Source organism: Lacerta agilis, chromosome 12, assembly GCF_009819535.1.
Source record: "Lacerta agilis isolate rLacAgi1 chromosome 12, rLacAgi1.pri, whole genome shotgun sequence".
NCBI classification, from domain to species: domain Eukaryota; kingdom Metazoa; phylum Chordata; class Lepidosauria; order Squamata; family Lacertidae; genus Lacerta; species Lacerta agilis.
In genome coordinates, this window is record NC_046323.1 from 49,391,722 (window position 1) to 49,416,989 (window position 25,268).

Genomic DNA, 25,268 nt, shown 5'->3' on the forward strand with positions numbered 1-25,268 from the left:
GTAATTGTTACTGGACATTAGAAGCTGCTTTGTGCCAAGATGCCGGGCATGGAGACTTGGATGTTCTGCATTCAAAGCAGGTGCTCTATCACTGAGAGACAACCCTTCCCCTTTGTAGGAGATGGATTGAGGATTAAATCTGTAGATTAAAATTTAAACCTCCTATCCCACATGCATGGAAGAAATACATGCAAGTACATAGCCTTTCTAGCAGAGAAAACACTTGTACATTTTTCAGCTCACTAAAGCTTAGGAATAAGGCAATGGCACCTTTTTATCACTTTTATTTGTGCTCTGCTGACTTCCCCGCTTCACCCCCTTGCAGAGAATGAGCCACATGATTTTAGTAAGGTAAACAAAAACAAAAAAAGTTTACTTACATTTCAGTGCAGGCAGCAAATACATTACGGGTAAGAAAACTTCTCAGTTGCAAAATGCAAACGTTGGATGTGTGTGTCTGGAGCTACCTGATCAGTTTGGAAGCATGATGGAGAGAGACTCCTCAGAGGCAGAAGGAAGTATAAAGGAATATCTCCGTTGTTACAGAATTCCTGCTCAGAGGAGGCAGGGGAAGGGAGCGCCCAGAGGATCCTCTCTAGGAAGTTTAAGAACTCTCTGTGTACTAACCTTGTGCTTCTCTAGCAAAGCATGCATTTGTGATTTGGCTGCAAACCCCACACCCCTGACCAGATTCATCACTAAGCATTGACCCAAATCCAGCATTTCCTGTCTTGAAACACTGCGGAGTTTCAGACAGGCAGCATTTTCCAGCTGTGTCTGGAGATGCCAGGGATTTAGCATGCAGAACAGAGGCTCTGCCTCTGAGCTTTAACCAGTTGATACTGAATTCCCTCATTGGCTACAGGTAAAACTCGTCACCGATTGTAACACTGCCTCACATGCACCCATATCCTCCCCTTGCTACATTTAGCAAGGGTAAGATTCAGACCATACATCTTTATATACTGAGAGCCAGTGTGGTGCAGTGGTCAAGAGCGGTAGACTCATAATCTGGTGAACCGGGTTCACGTCTCCTCTCCTCCACATGCAGCTGCTGGGTGACCTTGGCCCAGTCACACTTCTTTGAAGTCTCTCAGCCCCACTCACCTCACAGAGTGTTTGTTGTGGGGGAGGAAGGGAAAGGAGAATGTGAGCCGCTTTGAGACTCCTTCGGGTAGTGATAAAGAGGGATATCAAATCCAAACTCTTCTTCTTCATATATAATTTATTTTCCATTTTATGATATACGTTTACATTGTTAACACTCATTTTACGGCCCGGGCTCTTTAGAGCCCGTCAACTTCTTTCCCTCCCGCCTCATGGCTTTCAAAATTACAGTGGTATCCTGGGTTACGTACTTAATCTGTTCCGGGTTACAGTATCTAACCCGAAAAGGACATAACCCGAACAATTTGTTCTGTGCATGCGCAGACCGGAAAAACCCAAAAAACCCGTGAAAAATGCTCTGCGCATGTGCAAATCGCGCACGTGTCGGGTTGCGCTTCCGGGTTAGCGGAGTTCGTAGCCCGCAAAGTACGTAACCCGCAGCGTACGTAACCCGAGGTACGACTGTATATCATTGCATTTGGTATGTTTTCCTATTCTCATTACCCAATGGTTTAAAATATAGAAAGGTAGAAAGTTTCTCATTACCAGTCTTCAGATACCCCTGCTAAGTGATGTTAATTGTTTACAACAGTCTTTCAGATATCATATGAATTTTGCTCTAGTCCTTTTGGAATACTTCATCGCGCTGGTTTCGGATTTCCCCCGTCAGCTTCGCCAATTCCGCAAAGTCCATCATCTTCACCTGCCGCTCTTCTCTCGTTGGCACTTCTTGTTGTTTCCATTTTAGGCCTAAGAGGATTCTTGCCGCAGTCGTTGCACACATAAACAGTCTTTTATCTTCTCTTGGTATCTCCTCACCCACTATACCCTATAAAAAAGGCTTCTGGTTTTTGATCAAAAGTATTTTTAAACATTTTCTTTAGCTCATTATATATCATTTCCCAGAAAGCCTTTACCACTTTACAAGTCCACCACATGTGGTAGAAGATACCTTCCTTTTCTTTAAATTTCCAGCACTCAACAATTCTTGTCTTACACATTTTGGCAAGTTTAAAGGTAAAGGTAAAGGGACCCCTGACAATTAAGTCCAGTCGTGGACGACTCTGGGGCTGCGGTGCTCATCTCTCTTTAAAGACCGAGGGAGCCGGCATTTGTATGCAGAGAGTTTTTCCGGGTCATGTGGCAACCATGACTAAGCGAAACCAGAGCAGTGCACAGAAACACTGTTTACCTTCCCGCTGGAGTGGTACCTATTTATCTACTTGCACTTGACATGCTTTTGAACTGCTAGGTGGGCAGGAGCTGGGATCGAGCAACGGGAGCTCACCCCGTCGCGGGGATTCGAACCGCCGACCTTCCGATCGGCAAGCCCTAGGCTCAGGGGTTTAGACCACAGCGCCACCTGCGTCCCTTGGCAAGTTGAGCTGGTGTTAAATACCATCTATACGTCAGATTCAGACCATACATCTAAAGCACTATGGTAACACTTTAAACAGCTGTGGCTTCCCCCGAAAAATTCTGGGAGCTGTAGTTTCTTAAGGGTGCTTGTCAGCTGCTAGGAGGCTCCTGTTCCCCACCCAGAGCTGCGATTCCCAGAGTCCCTCTGTGGAGGAAGATGGACTGTTTGAGCTGTTTTCGTTTCTGACCTGGGGGTGCCTGCAGTACGGTCATACGTCCAGAAGTCCAGCAGAGGGCACTCTTCGAAAAGCAATGCTCCCTGCCGCAGATAGCTTGCCCGCATCCTGCCGGCTCCCAAAATTTGCCAGTCAAAATGCTGTGACTCAAAGCTTCTGACCAACACTTCTGAAAGATGTGCTATCGCTGGCCTTTGAGCAGGGGGAGCTGCCTCAGTTCAACTTGGTTTGGTGTGATGGGCGATCACAGGATTGCAACGCCTTCCAGGCAAGGAGAGAGAGTGACCTTTCGGGGCTCCGACCTTCTGATCTGCAAGCCCTAGGCTCTGTGGTTTAAATAACTCATACATAACTCCACCAGCTTGGTTTGCCATTCTTCTCTGGTCGGGAGGAGCCGTGACTGTCCTAAGTGTTATCACAGGGCTTGAAAGACGTCATTAATCGTCACTAGCTCAGATTTTGCCCATTCCTCTCCCATCCTTAGGAAAGCAATGACAAACCTAGACAGCATCTTAAAAAGCAGAGACATCAACCTTGCCGACAAAGGTCCGTATAGTTAAAGCTATGGTTTTCCCAGTAGTGATGTATGGAAGTGAGAGCTGGACCATAAAGAAGGCTGATCGCCGAAGAATGGATGCTTTTGAATTATGGTGCCGGAGGAGACTCTTGAGAGTCCCATGGACTGCAAGAAGATCAAACCTATCCATTCTCAAAGAAATCAGCCCTGAATGCTCACTGGAAGGACAGATCCTGAAGTTGAGGCTCCAGTACTTTGGTCACCTCATGAGAAGAGAGGACTCCTTGGAAAAGACCCTGATGTAGGGAAAGATGGAGGACACAAGGAGAAGGGGACGACAGAGGATGAGATGGTTGGACAGTGTTCTCGAAGCGACTGGCATGAGTTTGGCCCAACTGCGGGAGGCAGTGAAGGATAGGCGTGCCTGGCGTGCTCTGGTCCATGGGGTCACGAAGAGTCGGACACGACTGAATGACTGAACAACAACAACTCCCATCCTTGGAAGACAACTCTGTGCCAGTTCCAGCTGTTGGGAATTCTGGGGTGTGCCCTCCCAAACGCCAATCAAGAAATACATTTCTCGTTCTTTTCCTTCCCGTTCCACTTTTTGTTGTTGGTGGTGGTGAAGGTTCCCCCCCCCTTTTTAATAAAAAAACACCCCCCCACCCACCCATCCTGCGGTTTGACATTTTCAAAAATGCCTGTCGCTGATCCGCCACCAGCCTCAGGCACCTTTATTTTATTTTTTTATTTTTTTGCCTATGCATGCTGTCTAGAGAGGGATTAGGTCTGAGAACCACAGCTCCGCATCAAAAGGACCCGCCTGAAGAGCAATGGATTTGAGGCATCAGGGAGGGAGAGGGTTTAAAAATTAAAATTAAAATAGCTGGCCAGTGAAAAGAAGATGCTGGTTTTTAGTATCATTGCAAAGGGAAGGTTTGGGTGTATCTGAAGAAGTGTGCATGCACACGAAAGCTCATACCATGAACAAACTTGTTGTTGTTCAGTCGTTCAGTCGTGTCCGACTCTTCGTGACCCCATGGACCAGAGCACGCCAGGCACACCTATCCTTCACTGCCTCTCGCAGTTTGGCCAAACTCATGTTAGTAGCTTCGAGAACACTGTCCAACCATCTCATCCTCTGTCGTCCCCTTCTCCTTGTGCCCTCCATCTTTCCCAACATCAGGGTCTTTTCTAGGGAGTCTTCTCTTCTCATGAGGTGGCCAAAGTACTGGAGCCTCAACTTCAGGATCTGTCCTTCTAGTGAGCACTCAGGGCTGATTTCTTTGAGAATGGATAGGTTTGATCTTCTTGCAGTCCATGGGACTCTCAAGAGTCTCCTCCAGCACCATAATTCAAAAGCATCAATTCTTTGGCGATCAGCCTTCTTGATGGTCCAGCTCTCACTTCCGTACATTACTACTGGGAAGACCATAGCTTTAACTATACGGACCTTTGTCGGCAAGGTGATGTCTTTGCTTTTTAAGATGCTGTCTAGGTTTGTCATTGCTTTTCTCCCAAGAAGCAGGCGTCTTCTAATTTCGTGACTGCTGTCACCATCTGCAGTGATCATGGAACCCAAGAAAGTGAAATCTCTCACTGCCTCCATTTCTTCCCCTTCTATTTGCCAGGAGGTGATGGGACCAGTGGCCATGATCTTAGTTTTTTTATGTTGAGCTTCAGACCATATCTTGCGCTTTCCTCTTTCACCCTCATTAAAAGGTTCTTTAATTCCTCCTCACTTTCTGCCATCAAGGTAGTATCATCAGCATATCTGAGGTTGTTGATATTTTTTCCGGCAATCTTAATTCCGGTTTGGGATTCATCCAGTCCAGCCTTCATGGATCACTGCCTTGTCGTGGCGAAGGGGCTTGAATTACTCAGGGAAGTTATGGACAGGTCAAGATGGACAGGTCATAGTAGAGAGTTTGGACCAAACGTGATCCACCTGGAGTAGGAACTGGCAACCCACTCCAGTATCCCTGCCACGAAAACTCCATGAACAAACTTAGTTGGTCTCTAAGGTGCTACTGGAAGGAATTTTTTTATTTTGTTTTGTTTTGACTATGGCAGACCAACACGGCTACCTACCTGTAACTGCAAAGGGAAGGGTGAAAGAAGAATGGAGAATCTCAGGCCTAAAGGCTGGATTTCTTCTCTATATAGTCCTTGGGACACTCCCTAGGATTCTTCTTCTTCTTCTTCTTCTTCTTCTTCTTCTTCAATCACTCATAGCCGAGTAAAATCTGGCTAAATAATATATAAATAATATCTGGCTAAAAACAAACTATGCCAAACTGGAGATCCAAGCGCAAAGATGTGGCTGGTTAAAGAAAAGCAAATTATGAAATTTAACCCAAATTGCCTTTCTGTGGCCCTTGCCATGATGCACTGCACCCAATCCCTCGTGTCAGTGCAGATGTTTTAACATCGGGGGTCGCATGTTTTCAACCAGCAATCTGTTCGCCACATTCTGCACCAGCTGGAGCTTCCAAACCTTCTTCTTCTTTGGCGATCACTTGTAGCCGAGTAAGATTGTCTTCCATAAACACAGTTTTAACAATGAAGCCCCTAAGAGGCTGTCCAGTCTAATTCTGGATCAACACATCCTTCCACAGTGGGGACATTGGTTTCCCAGCGGGAGTTGATCACGGTGTGGATTTGCCAAGCGTGCCTTCCTCTTAGCACATTTCTCCCTTGCGTCCTGAGTTCGAATGTCTTCAAATTTGGCCCACAACACGCAAAGGCTGTTCTCCAACTGGAGCGCTCGCAGGGAGGCCAGTGTTTCCCAATTGTTGGTGTTTATACTACATTTTTTAAAAGATTTGCCTTGAGACAGTCTTTAAACCTCTTTTGTTGACCACCAGCATTACGCTTCCCATTTTTAAGTTTGGAATAGAGTAGTTGCTTTGGAAGATGATAATCAGGCATCCGCGCAACATGACCAGTCCAACGAAGTTGATGTTGAAGAATCATTGCTTCGACCCTGGTCATCTTCGCTTCTTCCAGTACACTGGCATTAGTTCGCCTGTCTTCCCAAGCGATGTGTAAATTTTTTCGGAGACACCGTTGATGGAATCTTTTGAGGAGTTGGAGATGGTGTTTATAAGTGGTCCATGTTTCACAAACGTACAGTAAGGTTGGTAGTACAATAGCTTTGTAAACAAGCATTCTGCGAATGTCTTGAGTTTGATTTATGGAAAGATTCCCCAGAAATAAAAGCAATCCTCCCTTCCCAGGAAGCATAATAACTATCTGGGGTTTTGCAAATGCACGAGGAGTGGAAGTTTTGAAATGCATGAATTTAAAAGCACAGGCTATAGCGTATTTCCTCCACCCACCCCTCACTTGCAGTGGTCCCCAGCACCGAGATCTATCCCAGCTCTAGCAAATGGAACTTTCCCCCCATAATATTTGTCATACTTTTGACAAGAACCTGCCGCGGAAGATCTTCCGAGCTACGCGGTGGTCAGTGCGGAGGGGAGACTCGGTTTTCTGCTGGAGTGGATTGCAGCTGGGAGAGAATCGACAAGGACCCAGTGAGCCAGAACAAGCTCGTAAAAAACACAGCAGAAGTATTCTGTGCACTTTTTAATTATATATATATATATATATATATATATATATATATATATATATATATATATATATTTAAGCCACAACATATAAACACAGCCTTTTGGTGTTTTGCATCGTGCGCTTTTGAACGCGGAGAAACAGCGCAGGAATGGCGATGGCAGTGGCTGGCTTTGCAAAAAGGTTGGGAGGAAATCTAGGGATTGCAGCACATTTAAGAATCTTAGAAGTTCCCCCAGAAGGGGATTTGGTCCTTGGTCTGGAAAAGGCCCCCTAAACCCCTTGATTAATACCTAGCTAAAAATCCTTTTTTTAAAAAATAAGAATTTATTAAAATTTTAACAAACAAAAATACAGAAATTACAAAAAATACATACTACAAAATACAAAATACATACAAACATATTAAACAACAACCTAACTAAAAGGACACAGACACAACCACACAATCAAACACTCATTTAACTATTCTAATCTTATTTAAAATCTTACTTGGGGGACTTCCTCACGTCCTCTCCTCTGCGTTCATTTCAAATATACTGTAGTAACTTTGTAACCCCTTTAATTCTGTTTTAACAATTAATCTTAATCATTATCTATTATCTTATACCTATCACTCTATTCTTAATAAAAATACAAAATAATTATAATCACAATTCTATCTCTTATATTCTATTTTATACTAACATTTTAATGCTATCGCTTATAATATCCGCTGATTTCAATTTCAAATATCTAGCTTTTCACGTCTTTTCAAATATTCTTTAAATTTCTTCCAGTCTTCTTGCACCTTCTCCTCCCTCTGGTCTCGGAGTTTTGCGGTCAGTTCTGCGAGTTCCATATACTCAATCAACTTCATCTGCCAATCTTCCACTGTTGGTAGTACTCCAGTTTCCCAGTTTTTAGCAATTAAAATCCTAGCAGCTGTTGTGGCATACATAAAAAATGTTCTATCTTTGTTGGGGATCTCATGATTGGTCATGCCCAGCAGAAAGGCCTCTGGTTTCTTAGTAAATACCTAGCTAAAATTCCTACATGGTAGCAGGCTGGACTAGATGACCCCAGAATCTACAATTCTATGATCTATGATCCACTATGGTTCTATGTGATGTGCAAACACAGATATTATAGCTCTGTATTTGTGTACAGGGACCTGCCATCAGCCCCCCCCCCTCCCGCAAAGGCACAGCTTGGAGTAATCGTCCGGGAAACAAAATGGCCTAAAGTCTCTGCTTTTTTTTAAACAACAACAACAACAACAACAAATGATGCTTCTCTGAAGCATGACTAATTTTCCAATAAAAGTCTCTCAAGCCTTTGTGGCCACTTCAGGATCCCTCTGCGGACACAGCTCGAAAACAACCCATTACCAAATGATGAGGTTTTGCAGTGATATTTCAGGAGCTATTAAAAAGCACTTGCCTCTGTGCAGGGTGGGTGGGTTGTGTGTGGTGGGGCGGTGGCGGCGAAATCTTCCATGCCAAAGATGAGACATTGAGCCGTACTAATTCTTTCCCATTCAGAGGAGAGAAGCAGGGATAGATGGCAGAAGGTGAACAATAAGCGCCACTGTTTTAAACACTCCCCGGCTGTCAGGGAACTGTCCGCGGCTCAGCGCAGGGTGGTGGAAGGGCTCTCGGGATGCTACGGAGAGCCTCAGTGCCGCCTGACCAGTAGCACCTCCTCGTTCAGCGGAGGGAGCAGCGAGGTCTCCAGTGGGGAGGGGCAAGCAGCTCAGAAGCTGAAGAGCCAAGGCTCTGGGGATGTTGGAGAGACCCTGCACTCCTCTTGCTCAGCGGGCGAGGAGGGAGACACGCTATTTCCGTCGCCCCAAGTACGCAGAGGGGTGAAACGAAAAGAGGGGAGGCGGAGATTTCGTATACCGAAACTCTTATGTTGGGGTCAGAACCGCAAGGGTCCACTCCCGGATTCTGCAGATGGTTTGATACAGACATGAACTTTTTAGCTCTGCACTGTACATTTGTTGTTGTTGTTCAGTCGTTCAGTCGTGTCCGACTCTTCGTGACCCCATGGACCAGAGCACGCCAGACACGCCTATCCTCCACTGCCTCCCGCAGTTTGGCCAAACTCATGTTAGTAGCTTCGAGAACACTGTCCAACCATCTCATCCTCTGTCGTCCCCTTCTCCTTGTGCCCTCCATCTTTCCCAACATCAGGGTCTTTCCCAGGGAGTCTTCTCTTCTCATGAGATTGCCAAAGTACTGGAGCCTCAACTTCAGGATCTGTCCTTCTAGTGAGCACTGAGGGCTGATTTCTTTAAGAATGGATAGGTTTGATCTTCTTGCAGTCCATGGGACTCTCAAGAGTCTCCTCCAGCACCATAATTCAAAAGCATCAATTCTTCAATGATCAGCCTTCTTGATGGCCCAGCTCTCACTTCCGTACATTACTACTGGGAAAACTGTAGCTTTAACTATATGGACCTTTGTCGGCAAGGTGAAGTATGCACAATAAAACTACTAAAGAAACGGCTGGAGTTTTGCCTGGTTTCTCATGAGCAACCATCCAAGGACCTTACACCGGCTATTGAGACGCATGGGTCTTCTCCAAACTTGGTGGGCACTGGTGGTGGGCAGTGGGAGGGCTCCCAACACTGAAAAATGTGTTGAGGTGATCTGGATCATAGAATCATAGCGTTGGAAGGGACCCCAAGGGTCATCTAGGTCAACCCCTTGCAACGCAGGATTCTCAACTAAAACAGCCATGACAGAAGGCCATCCAACCTCTGCTTAAAAACCTCCAAGGAAGGGGAGTCCACAACCTCCTGAGGGAGACTGTCCCACTGTCGAACAGCTGTTACTGTCAGAAAAAAACTCTTCCTGAGGTTTGGTTGGAATCTCTTTTCTTGCAACTATAAGCCATTAGTTCGAGTCCTGCCCCCCAGAGCAGGAGAAAGCAAGCTTGCTCCATCTTCCTGATGGCAGCGGTTGAGATATTTGAAGATGGCTCTCATATCTCCTCTTCTCCAGGCTAAACATACCCAGCTCCTTCAACCGTTCCTCATAAGGCTTGGTTTCCAGACCCTTGATCATCTCGGTCCCCCTCCTCTGCACACATTACAGTGTCAACATCCTTCTTAAATTGTGGTGCCCCGAAATGGACACAGTATTCCACGTGTCGCCTGAACAAGGCAGAATAGAGTCACTTTCTTGGGTTCCATGATCACTGCAGATGGTGACAGCAGTCACGAAATTAGAAGACGCCTACTTCTTGGGAGAAAAGCAATGACAAAGCTAGACAGCATCTTAAAAAGCAAAGACATCACCTTGCCAACAAAGGTCTGTATAGTTAAAGCTATGGTTTTCCCAGTAGTAATGTACGGAAGTGAGAACTGGACCATAAAGAAGGCTGATCACCGAAGAATTGATGCGAATTATGGTGCTGGAGGAGACTCTTGAGAGTCCCATGGACTGCAAGAAGATCAAACCTATCCATTCTCAAAGAAATCGGCCCTGAGTGCTCACTAGAAGGACAGATCCTGAAGTTGAGGCTCCAGTACTTTGGCCACCTCATGAGAAGAGAAGACTCCCTAGAAAAGACCCTGATGCTGGGAAAGATGGAGGGCACAAGGAGAAGGGGACGACAGAGGACGAGATGGTTGGACAGTGTTCTCGAAGCTACTAACATGAGTTTGGCCAAACTGCGGGAGGCAGTGGAGGATAGGGGTGCCTGGCGTGCTCTGGTCCATGGGGTCACGAAGAGTCGGACACGACTGAACGACTGAACAACAACAACAACAACAATTACTTCCCTTAACCTGGACACCAGGATGCGGGTGGCGCTGTGGGTTAAAGGCTGTTCTGTCTTCGGTGCATTAGCTACCCCTCCCAGTTTGGAGTCATCTGCAAATTTGATGAAGATTGGAAAAAAATAATAATTGCTCTTGTCCCTTTGGACCTGATGCATAGCAGCAGCTTCAAATTACTTAGAAATCCGATAGGTTTCTCCAGATGTTTCTGTGCAGGTTGTCTCAATTGATTAATTGATTGATTGATTGATTGTCATTTCTCATATGGGACCTGAGTGGATGCCAGGTGTTGTAGAAGGATAAAGGGCATCTTGCCTCTGGTCATCCTAACCAGGCAGGTCAGTTTATTGGCAATATGCTGGGTTCCGCCCCCCCCAATGTACAGGATAGGAATGTGAATAGGCTCCAAGATTCACCTTGTATCTCTGTGTGTGTGTGTTTTGAAAAAGAAGAAAAATCCAGTCTGTTTTTGAGCGACCCTGTGGTCCGTCCAATTCATTCTGGGATGGAAAGAGCTGCGAGGGATGTGCAATTTGGTGGGGCATAAATAGCTTAAAGGTGGGTTATAAATGCCACATATTAATAAATCAGTGCATTCCATGGACAGGGAGCCACTGCAGAGAAGGCCCCGTTCTCGTGTTGCCGCCCTCCAGACCTTTTGAGGAGGAGGCACACGAAGAAGGACCTCAGATGATGATCTCAGGGTCCAGGTCATCTCATATGGAGAGAGGCGGTCGTTGGGGTATTGCGGCCCTGAGCCACTTAGAAAACCTTGCAAACAACCTCTGTGCTTTGCTCAGTTACAGTTATTATTATTATTATTTATTTCATTTCTATACCGCTTTATATTTTTAAGAAAAATCTCAAAGTAGGTTTAGAGCAGGCTTCCTCAACCTCGGCCCTCCAGATGTTTTGAGACTACATTTCCCATTGCCCCTGACCACTGGCCATGCTATCTAGGGATCATGGGAGTTGTAGGCCAAAAACATCTTGAGGCAGCCTGGTTTAGAGCATATTAAAACACCAGTAAGGCAACCCAGAATCAAACATTTCTGAAGGAAGTCCAATATAGAACATGCTGTCAAAGCAACATAATTAACAGAAGACTTAAAATATTATCTTAAAGATTTCAAAATAAAACACTACAAAGGAGGTCAACTACAGAATACATATTTAACACAGAGTTACCAAAAAATAATAATCTTAAACATTTCAAAAACAAGCAAACATTGCTAAGTGAAGTCAAATATAAAATGCACATTTAAAACAGCATAATTAACAAGAGAATAAAATGGGTTTGTTTTTTTAAAATTGTCTTTTCATTGATTGGTACATCTTGGTAACTTTACAGCTGTAAATATATATATGCGTATATTATTCCAGAGCTGCACTAGGTGGGTGTTGACTCTGATTCAGAAACCGGGAGTTGGTGGAGTTGGTTTTGAATTTTGGAAGGAAGTCCTGTGTGGTTGTCCTTTTGAGGGGAGGAAAGGGCCTTTTGTCTCTGGGCCCAGCTTAGGAGTCTGAGTCTTCTTCCCGTCCTCTCTGACTCGCAGGCTGTCGTCATGCAAAGGGCATCTCTTCGTTTTCTGCGGCTCCCATTCCCCAGCTTGACGTCACTGCTGCCTTGGGAGCCCTGGCAGGCAGGAAATGACAGCTGGCACCTTCCTTCCGAGACGGGATGCCCTGCCCCTGCCAACTTTGCCTCTGGTTAGTGAGAGAGAGTGAGAGAGAAAGGGAACGCCTTGCCTAGCACCACTTAGTGTATCCAGCCACAAGCTGGATAATGTTCAGGCACCATCTTGGGCTCGTTTGGGGAAAGAGATCTGACAGTTAAACCGTGGAACTCCCTGCCACAGGAGGCAGTCATGGCCATCAACCTAGATGGCTTTAAAAGAGACCTAGATGCGTTCTCTGCGCGTTGCGTTCGCTACGGGATACGAGCGCGCCGAACCCAGAAGTACCGGAACGGGTTACTTCCAGGTTTCGGCACGCGCGCATGTGCAGAAGCGTTAAATAGCGCTTTGCACATGCCCAGAAGCGCCGAATCGCGCCGCACACACGCGCAGATACAGCGCGTCAGGTTGCGGGCTTTTCATGTTGTGAGCGGGCCTCCGGAACGGATCCCGTTCGCAACCAGAGGTGCCACTGTAAATTCATGGAGGAGAGGACTACTGATGGCTACTAGCCACGATGGCTATCCTCTGCCTTCCACGGTTGGAGGCAGCGATGCTCCTGAGTGGCAGTGCTGTATTGCTCAAATCTTGCTTGTGGGTTCAGCCTCTGTGAGAGCAGGATGCTGGCCCAGATGGGCCTCTGGCCTTATCCTGCATTTCTGTTCTTATAAGCCTAGAAGAGTTATTTTGAGGCTCTAGGTTTATTTCTAAAGGTGCTACCATACCGTGGAAAACCCATCAAGCAAGCCGGCCAAACGCTGCAGCCTGATTTCTCCTGCAAGGAGAGTTGGTTGTTTTGAAGTGGCCGGTGACCATCGCTTATTTTAAAAAAACCTTTGTGTATTTGTTCTATACTGTAAATAGGAAGCTGTAGAGGAAGGGGGCCTCATTGTATCAAGAGAGGGACTTTCTCCAGCGTGTAAACACAGGGCCCGCAGTGCGCGGAGATCAAAAGGGGGAAGGCCTGTCAATCTGGAGAGAGCACCGTATGGCTTCCTTATGGGGAGGCCTATTTTCTTCCTGCCCGCCTTTCCTAATGTGATGGATTGCTTCCTCCTTACAACATGCGGGAACTGTGCATTTCCCTGCTCCACCAACCCATGCGTGCTGTGTATACAATAGTTGTGATTGCAAGATCATCTGCTGAAGGGGAAACAGTGGTAAAGTCCTTGCAAGTCTTTCCCAGCCCCAGAAACCCTCTTGTTTCAACTTTTTGGATTGTGGTTTTTGCATTGTGTTGACTGGGAGGCAGTGTGCAGATGCCACAGTTGTATTGCTGTACCCTGGTGCACACTTATTTGTTTGTTTGTTTGTCTGTTGCATTTATGCCCCACCCTCCAAGGAGCTCAGGGTGGCATGCATCAGGTTCTCTCCTTCCTAATTGATCCCCACAACAACCCTGCGAGGTAGGCTAGGCTGAGAGGAAGTGACTGGCCCAATGTCACTCAAGTGGCAAGTGGGGATTCGAACTCTGGTCTCCCAGATCCTAGTCTGACACTCTAACCACCGCACCATCGCTGGCTCTCCCTAACCTGCCACACTGACTTTATTGCTATGAGGACACTCAGCTGATTGGAGAGATTTTGAACAAGACTGGGCGATATATCAATGTATTGTCCGAAACCGGTTCGAAGTCTATATCGTGATAACGGTTTCATAATTTTTGACCTGGCCATATATCATTAATCGTGGGGTGGGTGGGTTCGCATGCTATGCAGAAATCACGACGCGGGTGAAACCTTCTACATAGCTCCATCCTTATTTCACACATCATGACATATCGGCATATCACGATGTTTAGCTGGCGATATATTGCAATGTTGAAAACCAGCCCTAATTGTGAGGGCAAGAACAAAGACGGAAGACGGCATTTGTCCACACGACAGGCGACTGATGAAATCTGGAAAAACCGTCTTGCTGATTTAGAGTTCTTCCCTGAGGCCCAAATTATCCACGGGGATGTTAACCTCTGAAGACAGGTGATGGCCGAAGCGAGGGGGTATTTCAGTAGTCTCAGGTAGACAGGAAGGCAAGGCAGGATCAGCACCTTGGAGAGGGACCAAGGTGTGGCCTTCACAGAGGCTGGTGGCAGAGATGAATCCTGAAGGTTCAGGAGAGGAGATGCAGTCTCTGGTCACCGCGGCCACTCTTGGCACAAGCCAAAGAGCGGATCCATCTCCTCCTTGGGTCTGCTTTCAGAGGAGGACTCTGCCTGTGGGGACCTGTCGTCCTGACCCTGCTATGCATTATACTGTGTATACTCACCAAATGCGTACCTGCGTGCCTAGGGACCCCTCCATGTCAGATCTGCTACCAAGCCTATGAATCTCCCTTCTGTCATCCTAAAACCCGAGTGCTAGTCAGTGATATGGAGCAGAGGTAAATAAATGGCAAGTGCCATGGTGTCACGAGCTGGATAAGCAAAACCGCACTGTGTACCCGAAGGAGCGTCTCCACCCCCATCGCTCAGCCGGGACACGGAGGTCCAGCTCCGGGGACCTTCTGGCAGTTCCCTCGCTGCGAGAAGCGAGGTTACAGGGAACCAGGCAGAGGGCCTTCTCGGTAGTGGCACCCGCCCTGTGGAACACCCGTCAGATGGCAAAGACATAAACAATTATACGACTTTCTGTAGACATCTGAAGGCACCCTGCATCAGGAGGCTTTTAATATCCAATGTTTTGTTGTGTTCTTTTATATTCTCTTGGAAGCTGCCCAGAGTGGCTGGGGCAGCCCAGTCAGCTGGGCGGCACAACAACAACAACAACAACAACAACAACGTGTTACGTTAAGTGTAGGGCAGTGCTAGATAGTCAACTCCTGGTGTTCATTGAGCCTCAAATATGGTTCACGTCTGAACCTGGCAGGAAAGCAAAATTGTTTAACCGCAGCTGAAGACGCTCTGGATTCCCAAGCAGTAAGCAAGTACCTTATATTTTGGAACTGGATTAAACCACAAGTCTCCAGCCTGCCCACGGATCCTCTTGGCTCAAGTCCCAGTAAAGCCAGGAAGTATCTGATTCTCTTGGTTTCCCATTCCGTTCGGACTTTTAAAACTGTGGTTTAATGTCCTAGCTTGTTCAGGTGTTGGAAACCAAAGTTTGGATGAAGTGAGAAACCCCGTTAGGCTTGCAAAGAGGAGGCAGCAGAGAGAAGGAAAGCCAGGGGAGAGGAGGAGGCAGAAGGAGGGGGAAGGAAGGAATCGTAGAGTTGGAAGGGAACCCAAGTGCCATCTAGTCCAACCCCCTGCAGGAGGTGGAAGAGGAATTAGGGAAAGGAGAAAGAAGAGAAGAGTTTGGATTTGATATCCCGCTTTTTACTACCCGAAGGAGTCTCAAAGCGGCTAACATTCTCCTTTCCCTCCCCCCCCCCCCAACAAACACTCTGTGAGGTGAGTGGGGCTGAGAGACTTCAGAGAAGTGTGACTAGCCCAAGGTCACCCAGCAGCTGCATGTGGAGGAGAGGAGATGCGAACCCGGTTCCCCAGATTATGAGTCCACCGCTCTTAACCACTACACCACACTGGCTCTGGGCAAGGAGCAGCAGCTGGGCCAGTCTCTGGTGGCACAATGTATTGTGCCAGCCCTGCCCGCCCTAGTGGGAAGGACGGTGACCAGGTGATCTGTGTACCTGCTCAGATGTGTTGACTCTGAACGACAGCAAGCAACACATCGGCTAATAATATACTGACAAAATATTTATAACATATTATTTCAAAATTCATAAACAGAAGACGTAATATGTGCACATTACGTGTCTTTTGATTATGAATTTTGAAACAATATGTTATAAATATTTTGTCAGTATATTATTAGCCGATGTGTTGCTTGTTGTTCAGAGCGTTCTATTTTGCAACACAGACGTGTTGACTGGCAGTGTAAGTCTCCTGCTCTCTCTTCTTAGGGCTCTTTGTCTAACTCAGAGTTGGACCAGAGAGCCCTTCAAGCGGAGGGTGCCTTCAGAAGAGAGGACTGTTCTCCGTAAAGAAGGATGCTTGGCCAACCCAGGGCATTGCTAGATATCCTTACCAAAGGTTACCAGTGTGGTGTAGTGATTAAGAGCAGTGGACTCGTAATCTGGTGAACCGGGTTCGCTTCCCCGCTCCTCCACATGCAGCTGCTGGGTGACCTTGGGTTAGTCACACTTCTCTGAAGTCTCTCAGCCCCACTCACCTCACAGAGTGTTTGTTGTGGGGGAGGAAGGGAAAGGAGAATGTTAGCCGCTTTGAGACTCCTTCAGGTAGTGTTAAAGCGGGATATCAAATCCAAACTCTTCTTCTGTGAAAAGGATCTGGGAGGCTTGGTAGACCACAAACTTGACATGAGTCAACAGTGTGATGCAGCAGCTAAAAAAGCCAATGCAATTCTGGGCTGCATTAATAGGAGTATAGCGTCTAGATCAAGGGAAGTAATAGTACCACTATATTCTGCTCTGGTCAGACCTCACCTGGAATACTGTGTCCAGTTCTGGGCACCACAGTTCAAGAAGGATACTGACAAGCTGGAACGTGTCCAGAAGAGGGCAACCAAAATGGTCAAAGGCCTGGAAACGATGCCTTATGAGGAACGGCTTAGGGAGCTGGGTATATTTAGCCTGGAGAACAGAAGGTTAAGGGGTGATATGATAGCCATGTTCAAATATATCAAAGGATGTCATATAGAGGAGGGTGAAAGGTTGTTTTCTGCTGCTCCAGAGAAGCGGACACGGAGCAATGGATTCAAACTACAAGAAAGAAGATTCCACCTAAACATTAGGAAGACCTTCCTGACAGTGAAAGCTGTTCGGCAGTGGAATTTGCTACCAAGGAGTGTGGTGGAGTCTCCTTCTTTGGAGGTCTTTAAGCGGAGGCTTGACAGCCATCTGTCAGGAATGCTTTGATGGTGTTTCCTGCTTGGCAGGGGGTTGGGCTGGATGACCCTTGTGGTCTCTTCCAACTCTAGGATTCTTCTTCTTCTTCTTCTTCTTCTTCTTCTTCTTCTTCTTCTTCTTCCCCACTGCAATGTGATTTTATTGATTTGCAACCCATTTGATTCAATCCCATGACTGGTCTTTTAAAACATGGATGTTGGCAGGGTGGGGTTTTCTCTTTTTTCGCCTTGACTCATTGCTAACACCGGTGATTCATTTTCTACTCCAGTGTGTACACATGTTGCAGTTCTCTTGACTGAGTCACGTTTTGTTGAATCAATTCCTTATAGCTTTCCAGGGTTATAGCTTTATGTTCTTAAATTACAGAAGGGGTCCATTAGTCAGAGGTCCAGGAGACACCCCACCCCCCATAAAAAAATCCCCACGTATTCTGCTACGATTGTCCTGAATGACACAAAGGGAGTTCTCTGCTTTGCTCATCTCCTGCTAAAGAGCCAGGAGAGGAAACACATGAATGGCAAGGATGTTGAAAGTCGGCAGTCGCTGATGCAATGACATTGTCGAGATGGGAATATGTGGGATCTCATATCCGGGATAACGAGCTCCATCTCTCCTCCCATCTGGGTGTGGAAACGGTTCCCTCACTCCGTGGAGACAAACAGATGCCAGGAATATGGTTCGATTTCAGTTACCAAACTGGAGCGGATCCAAGTAGGTTTAACAGCCCGATGGGAATACAACGCAATGTGCAAAACGAGGGAGGGAGGAGCCCTTGCAACGCACCATGCAATAATAGTCAAAATAAGAATTAAAAGTTCTCTGTGACAAGAGGTGGGGATTTTTTTTTTGAAATCATTTTTGCTGGTTTTACAAATACAAAATTATAAAAAAATCAAAAAGTACAGCGGTACCTCGTTTTAAGAACAGTCCTGTTTAAGAACGTTTCGGTTTACGAATTCCGCAAAACCGGAAATAGTGTCCCGGTTTGAGAACTTTACCTCGGTCTAAGAACGGAATCCGAACGGTGGAAGGGCACCGGCAGCAGGAGGCCTTGTTAAGGAAAGCGCGCCTCGGTTTAAGAACGGTTTCGGTTTAAGAACGGACTTCCGGAACGGATTAAGTTCGTAAACCGAGGTACCGCTGTATATCCATATAAAGAGATTCCTCCGAATCTCAGCTTTCCAACCAAGCAATGCTTACAAAATTGCACATATTCAGGGCATGAAAACTAATCCGATAGCGAAATACCTTACAAAAATGCATTCCATTAGGGGAGACTGCTTGCTAAGATGTGTACATTGGTCGAAACTGCAGACGAGAATGGGTTTGTTGGGAGAAATTGGAAGCGCCGGAGAATCTCTGCAAGGATTAAAGAAGGAATTGCAAATTTGCTGCAGAAATATGGAAGTCCAAATTTAAGACTGGGAAACTGAGAACTGAGATTGACAGTCCCTGAATTTTGTTGAGGGGGGGGATTTGATGGCCCCTTCGCCCCCAAACTTCTTAGCACAGAATGCGGGTGAAAAACTGCTCGCCTTGCTGAAACGTTGTCGTTCACCTCTGTTTATACAGCAGCCTTTCTGATAAATTGCCTCTTGTTTGGTCATCGGTGTGCTTAATTTGTTTCTGTCCAGAAAGATGCCCGTGTCCTCTCCCAGCAGAGACAGCTTGAGCCAAGAGACTCTGGAACTGGGTATGTCTTATTCTGTTCTCAACTAGCTCGCTTTATTGCGAGGGTGGGGATTTGACACGTTTATCCATCGCTATTTCTGGAGGCCGGTAGAAATGTTTATGTATTTATTTTATTGGGTTTTATAAACAAGAATAATGTTATACAAATAGGTATACAGTGGTACCTCGCAAGACGAATGCCTCGCTAGACGAGAGGGTTTTGTGATTTTTTTAGGTGACTCGCAAGACGTAATTTTCTATGGCCGTGACTCGCGAAACGAAGGTGTTTTGTTCCGCGAGGCATTCGTATTGCGCGGTACCACTGTAAGAAGCGGGGGGGCCTGAACTCTGCTGCGAGGAAAGCGGGTGGCGGCAGCGGGAGAGCGGGGAGAGCGGGCGGCAGGAGAGCGGGCGGCGGGAGAGCAGCCTGCCCGGCAACAACACTCCCCCTCCTGCTTCCCCTCAGGCACAGCTCAAGCCCTGTCAGGACGACAGTGCCCGGCAGCCCGGCAGAGACGGAGCTGGGAGTCGCTGCTGCTGCTCCCCCCCCCAGGAACGCATTAATTAAATTTCAGTGCATTCCTATGGGAAACCGTGCTTCGCAAGACGAAATTATCGCAAAACGAAAGGACTCGTGGAACAAATTAATTTCGTCTTGGGAGGCACCACTGTACTGAGTTTTCTCATGTCATTTGTATGTCACAAAAATAGCGTAAATAAATGTGGGAAAATATCTACAACATATGTTGTAGAATTTTATGTACGTGTCAAATCAGTATTCCTGGAGGGTGATGGTTGTGTGTGTCAGCCGTGACAGATATGTAGATGGAACACATCTTTAAAGACTGGAAGAGAACGGAGGGCTCCTTCACTTGCCAAAGCCACAAAAGCTAATGTTATGAGTTTGCATGTTTCTGATTATGTGTTCTGGATATTAAACAGCCTTTCCTTTGCCCTTCTCAGTTGATGTTGAGGACGAAGAAAATTTGGAGGACGTCTACATGATCCCCGACTCTTCTGCTCTGTATGCTGTCCAAGTAACGTCAAAGCCCATTGACTACTATCTTGCAAGGGTAAGAAACACATTGATGTGGCCGATGCGGAACATTCTGTTGGAAAGACCGAATGACTGTTGCTGTACACGGAAACAGACCAGCACCTGCAGATCTAGCCCAGTGCGGTCAACTTTTAGAAGGTCTCTTTGGAGAGAGGTTCTTCAAAGGTTGGCCACCTCACATCCTTCAACTATAGCTTGAGGTATGGTTAAATGGAATATCCTCTGTGCCTACTCGAGATCTCCAAGTATGAGGAATCGCAGTTGTATTATAGTAGGTCAGACCATGATCTATCCAGACCAGGGGACATGGGAGCCCTGCTGGGGCAGATCAAAGGTTGTGTCTGGGGGATGTGATCCATGAGAAGCAGTCAAGTACAACATTCCTTGTAATGCTAGAGAAGACATGCAGGGGAATGTTTGGTCCAGCCAGTCGAAAACTTCCTGTTCCTCCTGGCTGGAGCATAATTCCGTTTGCAGGTGATAGAAGGTGGGTGTGACCTTACCTGTCCAAGTTACAAAAGGACGAGTCACTCAGCACACTTCCCTCTTTTTGACTTCTTCGTTTGACCAGCTTTCAGCTAGGACTGCTCTGCTAGCTCTCAGCTAGCAGAGGCACTGGGATTATTCCCCCATATGGAGTATATCCACATGTACATATTTGTAACTAAGTCTGCCTTCAGGGATCCAACTGTGAACTGAGGTGAGTAAACTTCTTTTATTGACTTTGAATAAGGTTGTGGCGTCTTCATTCTTTTAAGAGGGATTCAAGGGAACTTGCCAGGAGTGTACAATTCAATCTGAGACAGATTGAATTGTATAATAGTGAGAGGCTCACACGAGCCTGCAACCAGCTATCTGCTGTGCATGTTAGGAGGGGAATGTAACTCTGTCAAATAAATGAACCTGCTTACACAAGTTAGGAAGGATATTAATAAACAATATATCCTCTCCTGCCACCCTGAACATTCCCACATTGTCTAGTCAAACAGCCCATTTCATTGAGTGGCCAATGAGATGCTTACACATAGAATCATAGATCTGCAGAACTAGAAAGGACACTGAGGAACCTTCTAGTCCAACCCCCTGCAATGCAAGAATATGCAGCTAACTCATACAGGGATGGAACCTGCAACCTTGGCGTCATCCGCACCAGGCTCTAACCAGCTGAGCTATCCAGTCGTCCTTGAACCAATTTCAGAGCAGTTCAGTCCTCTGTTCTTCTCCCTCAGCCTGCTGGGTGGAGAGGAATGGGGACGGGGCGGAGACTGAAGTGGGCCCCCGCCCACTGTTGGCCCTGCCTCTGCCTGTCCCCCTTCCGGTGCACCCCTGATAGATCGCCCCAAGGCAATGCAGTTCGCCACAGAAAAAAAAGACTTTCTACCCCTTTGCTCACCAAAAGCCCCCAAGCAGGACAGGAGAGCGATAGCAGAGTCTAAGCAGTGGGGGAAGAAGCCAAACATTCTCTGCAGCAGGCCCTAAGTTGCAGAATTCGTTCCCCACAGAGGTGTGTCTGTCACCTTCATTACACAACCTCCATCTTACGTTGAAGATGCATCTCTTTAACTTAGCCTTCGACATTCTTCATTTACCCTGCCCTTGAAGATTCACCCTGTTCTCTTTGACTGCAAAGTGTTTTAAGCTGATTTCAATACCGGGTTTTTTTTTGTTTTCCAACTGCTGGAACACATCCTAGGGCTTTATGGCAAAGGGTGGGTAAGAAATCGTAGCGGCAACAGCAGCAGTGCTCCACTCGGCAATATTTTGATAGCAAGGCCCACAAATACCCTGGAAAAAAAGCTTTGCAACTTTAAATTAATTATCTGCCCCCTCCCCACCCCCCGAGCTGCAATGGGTTCCATTTTCTTTTAACAATTAGGCTTGGCACAGCCTTCCCGAAGATAATGGAAGACTGGTTGAGTCCCAAGTGGGTCTGCAGCCAAAAAGCCTCATTCTGTTGCAGTGACACACACACACACAGCCATTTATGCCAAAGGAACATTGCGAGGGAAGGAAAAAAACAGCTCCTCGGGTTAATCAGGACAACTGTATATGCATTTTATTTTTATTAAATTTACGAGTGCGGCGAGCAGGCTCGGGCACCGTGCCACCGGGCTCCTCCTTCCTGCTTGGAAATCCCTGCAGGAATCAGGGGGCACAGAATTCTGACTGGCCGGGGAGGGTTTATAATGCAGGGGAAGAGAGAATGGAATGGAGTTCCTTGAAACAGGGCATGGCCGGCTGGAATCCTAACTGTTTGGATCACGCATGCGCCCTTAGGCTGTCCCTGAAATTTCTTACTTGTTGGGAGTTTTCTTTGCCCCCCCGAGTGAAGAATTAGATTTCCAAAAGAACAGGAGGCCTGTCCTTTCCCTTTTTAAATTCTTAATCTCATGTCCCCCCCCCCTCCTTATTTAAATCCAGGACCTGAAGATACTTTTGTTTGGATCCAGCCTTGGCTGCTTCAGCGAGGAATGGAAAATCCAGAGCTTTATGTTTAACGACATCCCTCAGCTGAAGTATGGCATTGTACAGAAAAAGGTAAAGTCTGAGGACAGGATTTCGAAGCCACTGGGCACAATTTATGGGGGAAAGGGGGGGGCACGGTCCTAGGCCAGTCCTGTTGAAATTACACTGGCACAATAGTGTGCGAGGAGACTTTCATCTGGACTGAACCCAAGGCTCAGTCAATTGTGTTTGTGCATAAATCACCGCACATCTTGATGTGGCCGTACTGGTGACCACACAAAAGACTGTCTTCTTTGCTCTTCTGCAGCAGTGCACACTCATGCCTCGGCCATATAGTTGGGGGGCGGGGGGTGCGCAAAGCAGCTGAAGGAACTGGAAGCTGTGGCAAACGGTGCATGCGCAGGATTCACCGATCCCACTTCTGGGACAAGAGCAGATCATCTGCGACTCAGGGACACAGAAAGTTCCGTTCAGTCACTCCCCTCCGAATATTCATGCACAGAGCAGAAACGTGCTCCGTGTATTTCTAGACCTCATCTCCCATGATCCTTGACTGCTGGCCATTCTGGGTAGGGCTGGTGGAAGTTGGGGGGGGGTCCAGCAGTACCTGGAGTGGGGCAGAGATTTGCCGCCTCTGTTCCATTTAGGATTGTGGCGATCAATTACGAAGTGGAATAGCTTTTCGCTCTTTGGCCAGCCAAGCCTAACACATCCTAAACAAAACAAAACAAAACCATTTATAAAAATTTCCTCATAAAAGCAATGGCTTTTTTAAAAGAAAAAAATGTGTGATCTCCAGACACAATCAATAGCTTTTGCATCTCCGTAGCCTGTTTGTTTATTTATCTATTTATCTATTTATTATTTGATTATTACTTTTATGCCCCACCTTTTCCTCTGAGGAGCTCGAGAGCGTGTACATGGTTCTCTCCTCGCCTTATTTAAGCCCCACAACTGCCTTGTGAAGTAGGTTAGGCTGAGAGATAGTGATGGGCCCAAGATCACTTAGTGAGCGCACTGGCCTGGTGGGGATTCGAACCCTGGTCTCCCAGTCTGAACCCTCCAAATATTGCCCAGTTGGCTGCCTTAAGGAAGAGGACATCGTACACTTCGTATCAGAGTGTCCCATGTCCTCAGGTCTGAGGACCCATTATCGACCTCCTAAGAGTAGGGACGCAGGTGGCTCTGTGGTCTAAACCACAGAACCTAGGGCTTGCCGATCGGAAGGTTGGTGGTTCGAATCCCCACGACGGGGTGAGCTCCCTTTGCTCAGTCCCAGCTCCTGCCAACCCAGCAGTTCGAAAGCACATCAAAGTGCAAATAGATAAATAGGTACCGCTCCGGCGGGAAGGTAAACAGTGTTTCCATGTGCTGCTCTGGTTTCGCATGCTGGCCACATGACCCAGAAAAACTGTCTGCGGACAAACGCTGGCTCCCTCGGCCAGTAAAGCGAGATGAGCGCCACAACCCCAGAGACGTCTGCGACTGGACTTAACTGTCAGGGGTCCTTTACCTTTACCTTTAAGAGTAGAACTTAGAGGATACAGATGGGGAGACCAGAGTTCGAATCTCCTCCTGGCCGGGATATTTGAGCTCTTTTGCTCAAGCCGTTTGCTCCCAGGTCACCTGGCCACCGGGAGAAACCAGACCCCTGCTTCACCCCTCAACGGCGGAACAAAATCAGCCACATGCTCCAGATCTTGGCATCGCCTGCGCATACTGTTCCGAGGTTTTCTTCTTTGGGAAAACATCCAGGGGCACAACCTTTTAATTACAAGTGCAGGATTTTCAGCCGGTTGCAACGTCCACGACATTTGGGCCACGGCGGTGAAAAACACAGTAAACAAAGGGAAACAAGAGGCAGGAGGCTGGGTGGAGCTGAAGAGGGTTGTAGCCCATGCAAACTTCTCACCAGCTTCAAACGGCGCTCATTTTTTTTCTCTGTCCCTTTCCTTTTGCTGCTGCTGCCTAGGGTGGACCGTGCGGGGTCCTGGCAGTAGTCCAAGCCTTCCTCCTGCGACATCTTATCTTTGGAGACAGCAGCAGGAACAGCGATACGCGGTAAGTCGACTCTGGTGAGAGCCGGCGTGTTTTCCACCCTGAGTTGTACGCAAATCCCCCTCTATTGTTGGAAGGGGAAAAGGGGTCTTCCTGGTCTTGACCTCATTAAAGGGAGATAAAGTCCAAATTGCAGCGCCCGTGTTGACTGAGAGGGTAATGGACACCATCCTTGAGGGTCAAGCCCCGTGTATTTTTGCACTTTCAAAACACACGTCGTTTGTGACAGGCCGGGTGCTAGGAAGCCGGACGGACCCTCCGCAGAAGCAGTGTCTCGCTGTGTGCAAGTGCACAAACACCCTCTGCACGCACAAACGTGGCACAGGTATTGGCAGGTCACTGCTGCAGCTCCCCCCCCATGTCTCTTGGCCCTGTGCACACCCTCAGACATTACTCACCCTCCCCCTTAAACTCCCCTGCTAAATGGCCTTGCAAATGCCCCCGTTTGAGAGGCCTGTTTGCAACTCTTGGCCACGAGCTCGCAGAAGCTCCCAGTTTGACTGCCAGTGTGGTGTAGTGGTTAAGAGCGGTAGACTCGTAATCTGGGGAATCGGGTTCGCGTCTCCGTTCCTCCACATGCAGCTGCTGGGTGACCTTGGGCTAGTCACACTTCTCTGAAGTCTCTCAGCCCCACTCACCTCACAGAGTGTTTGCTGTGGGGGAGGAAGGGAAAGGAGAATGTTAGCCGCTTTGAGACTCCTTCGGGTAGTGATAAAGCGGGATATCAAATCCAAACTCTTCTTCTTCTTCTTCTTCTTCTTCTTCTTCTTCTTCTTCTTCTTCTTCTTCTTCTTCTTCTTCTTCCTTCGGGTAGTGATACAGTGGGATATCAAATCCAAACTCTTCTGTTGCTGACTGTTAACTCCTCCCAATTAAAATAATGAATACCTACTTTTATCAGGGTGCCTTT

General features: G+C 47.1%; 1 protein-coding gene across 1 annotated transcript in view; it reads left to right on the forward strand.

The window, feature by feature from the left end:
• Positions 1-25,268, forward strand: part of MINDY4 (MINDY lysine 48 deubiquitinase 4) — an 80,036-nt gene that overhangs the window by 12,137 nt on the left and 42,631 nt on the right. Inside the window, exons 6-9 of the mRNA XM_033165182.1 lie at positions 18,741-18,799; positions 19,741-19,850; positions 22,256-22,372; positions 24,273-24,361. Of these exons, the coding sequence (XP_033021073.1) occupies positions 18,741-18,799; positions 19,741-19,850; positions 22,256-22,372; positions 24,273-24,361 (375 nt within the window). The remainder of the gene's footprint in view (positions 1-18,740; positions 18,800-19,740; positions 19,851-22,255; positions 22,373-24,272; positions 24,362-25,268) is intronic.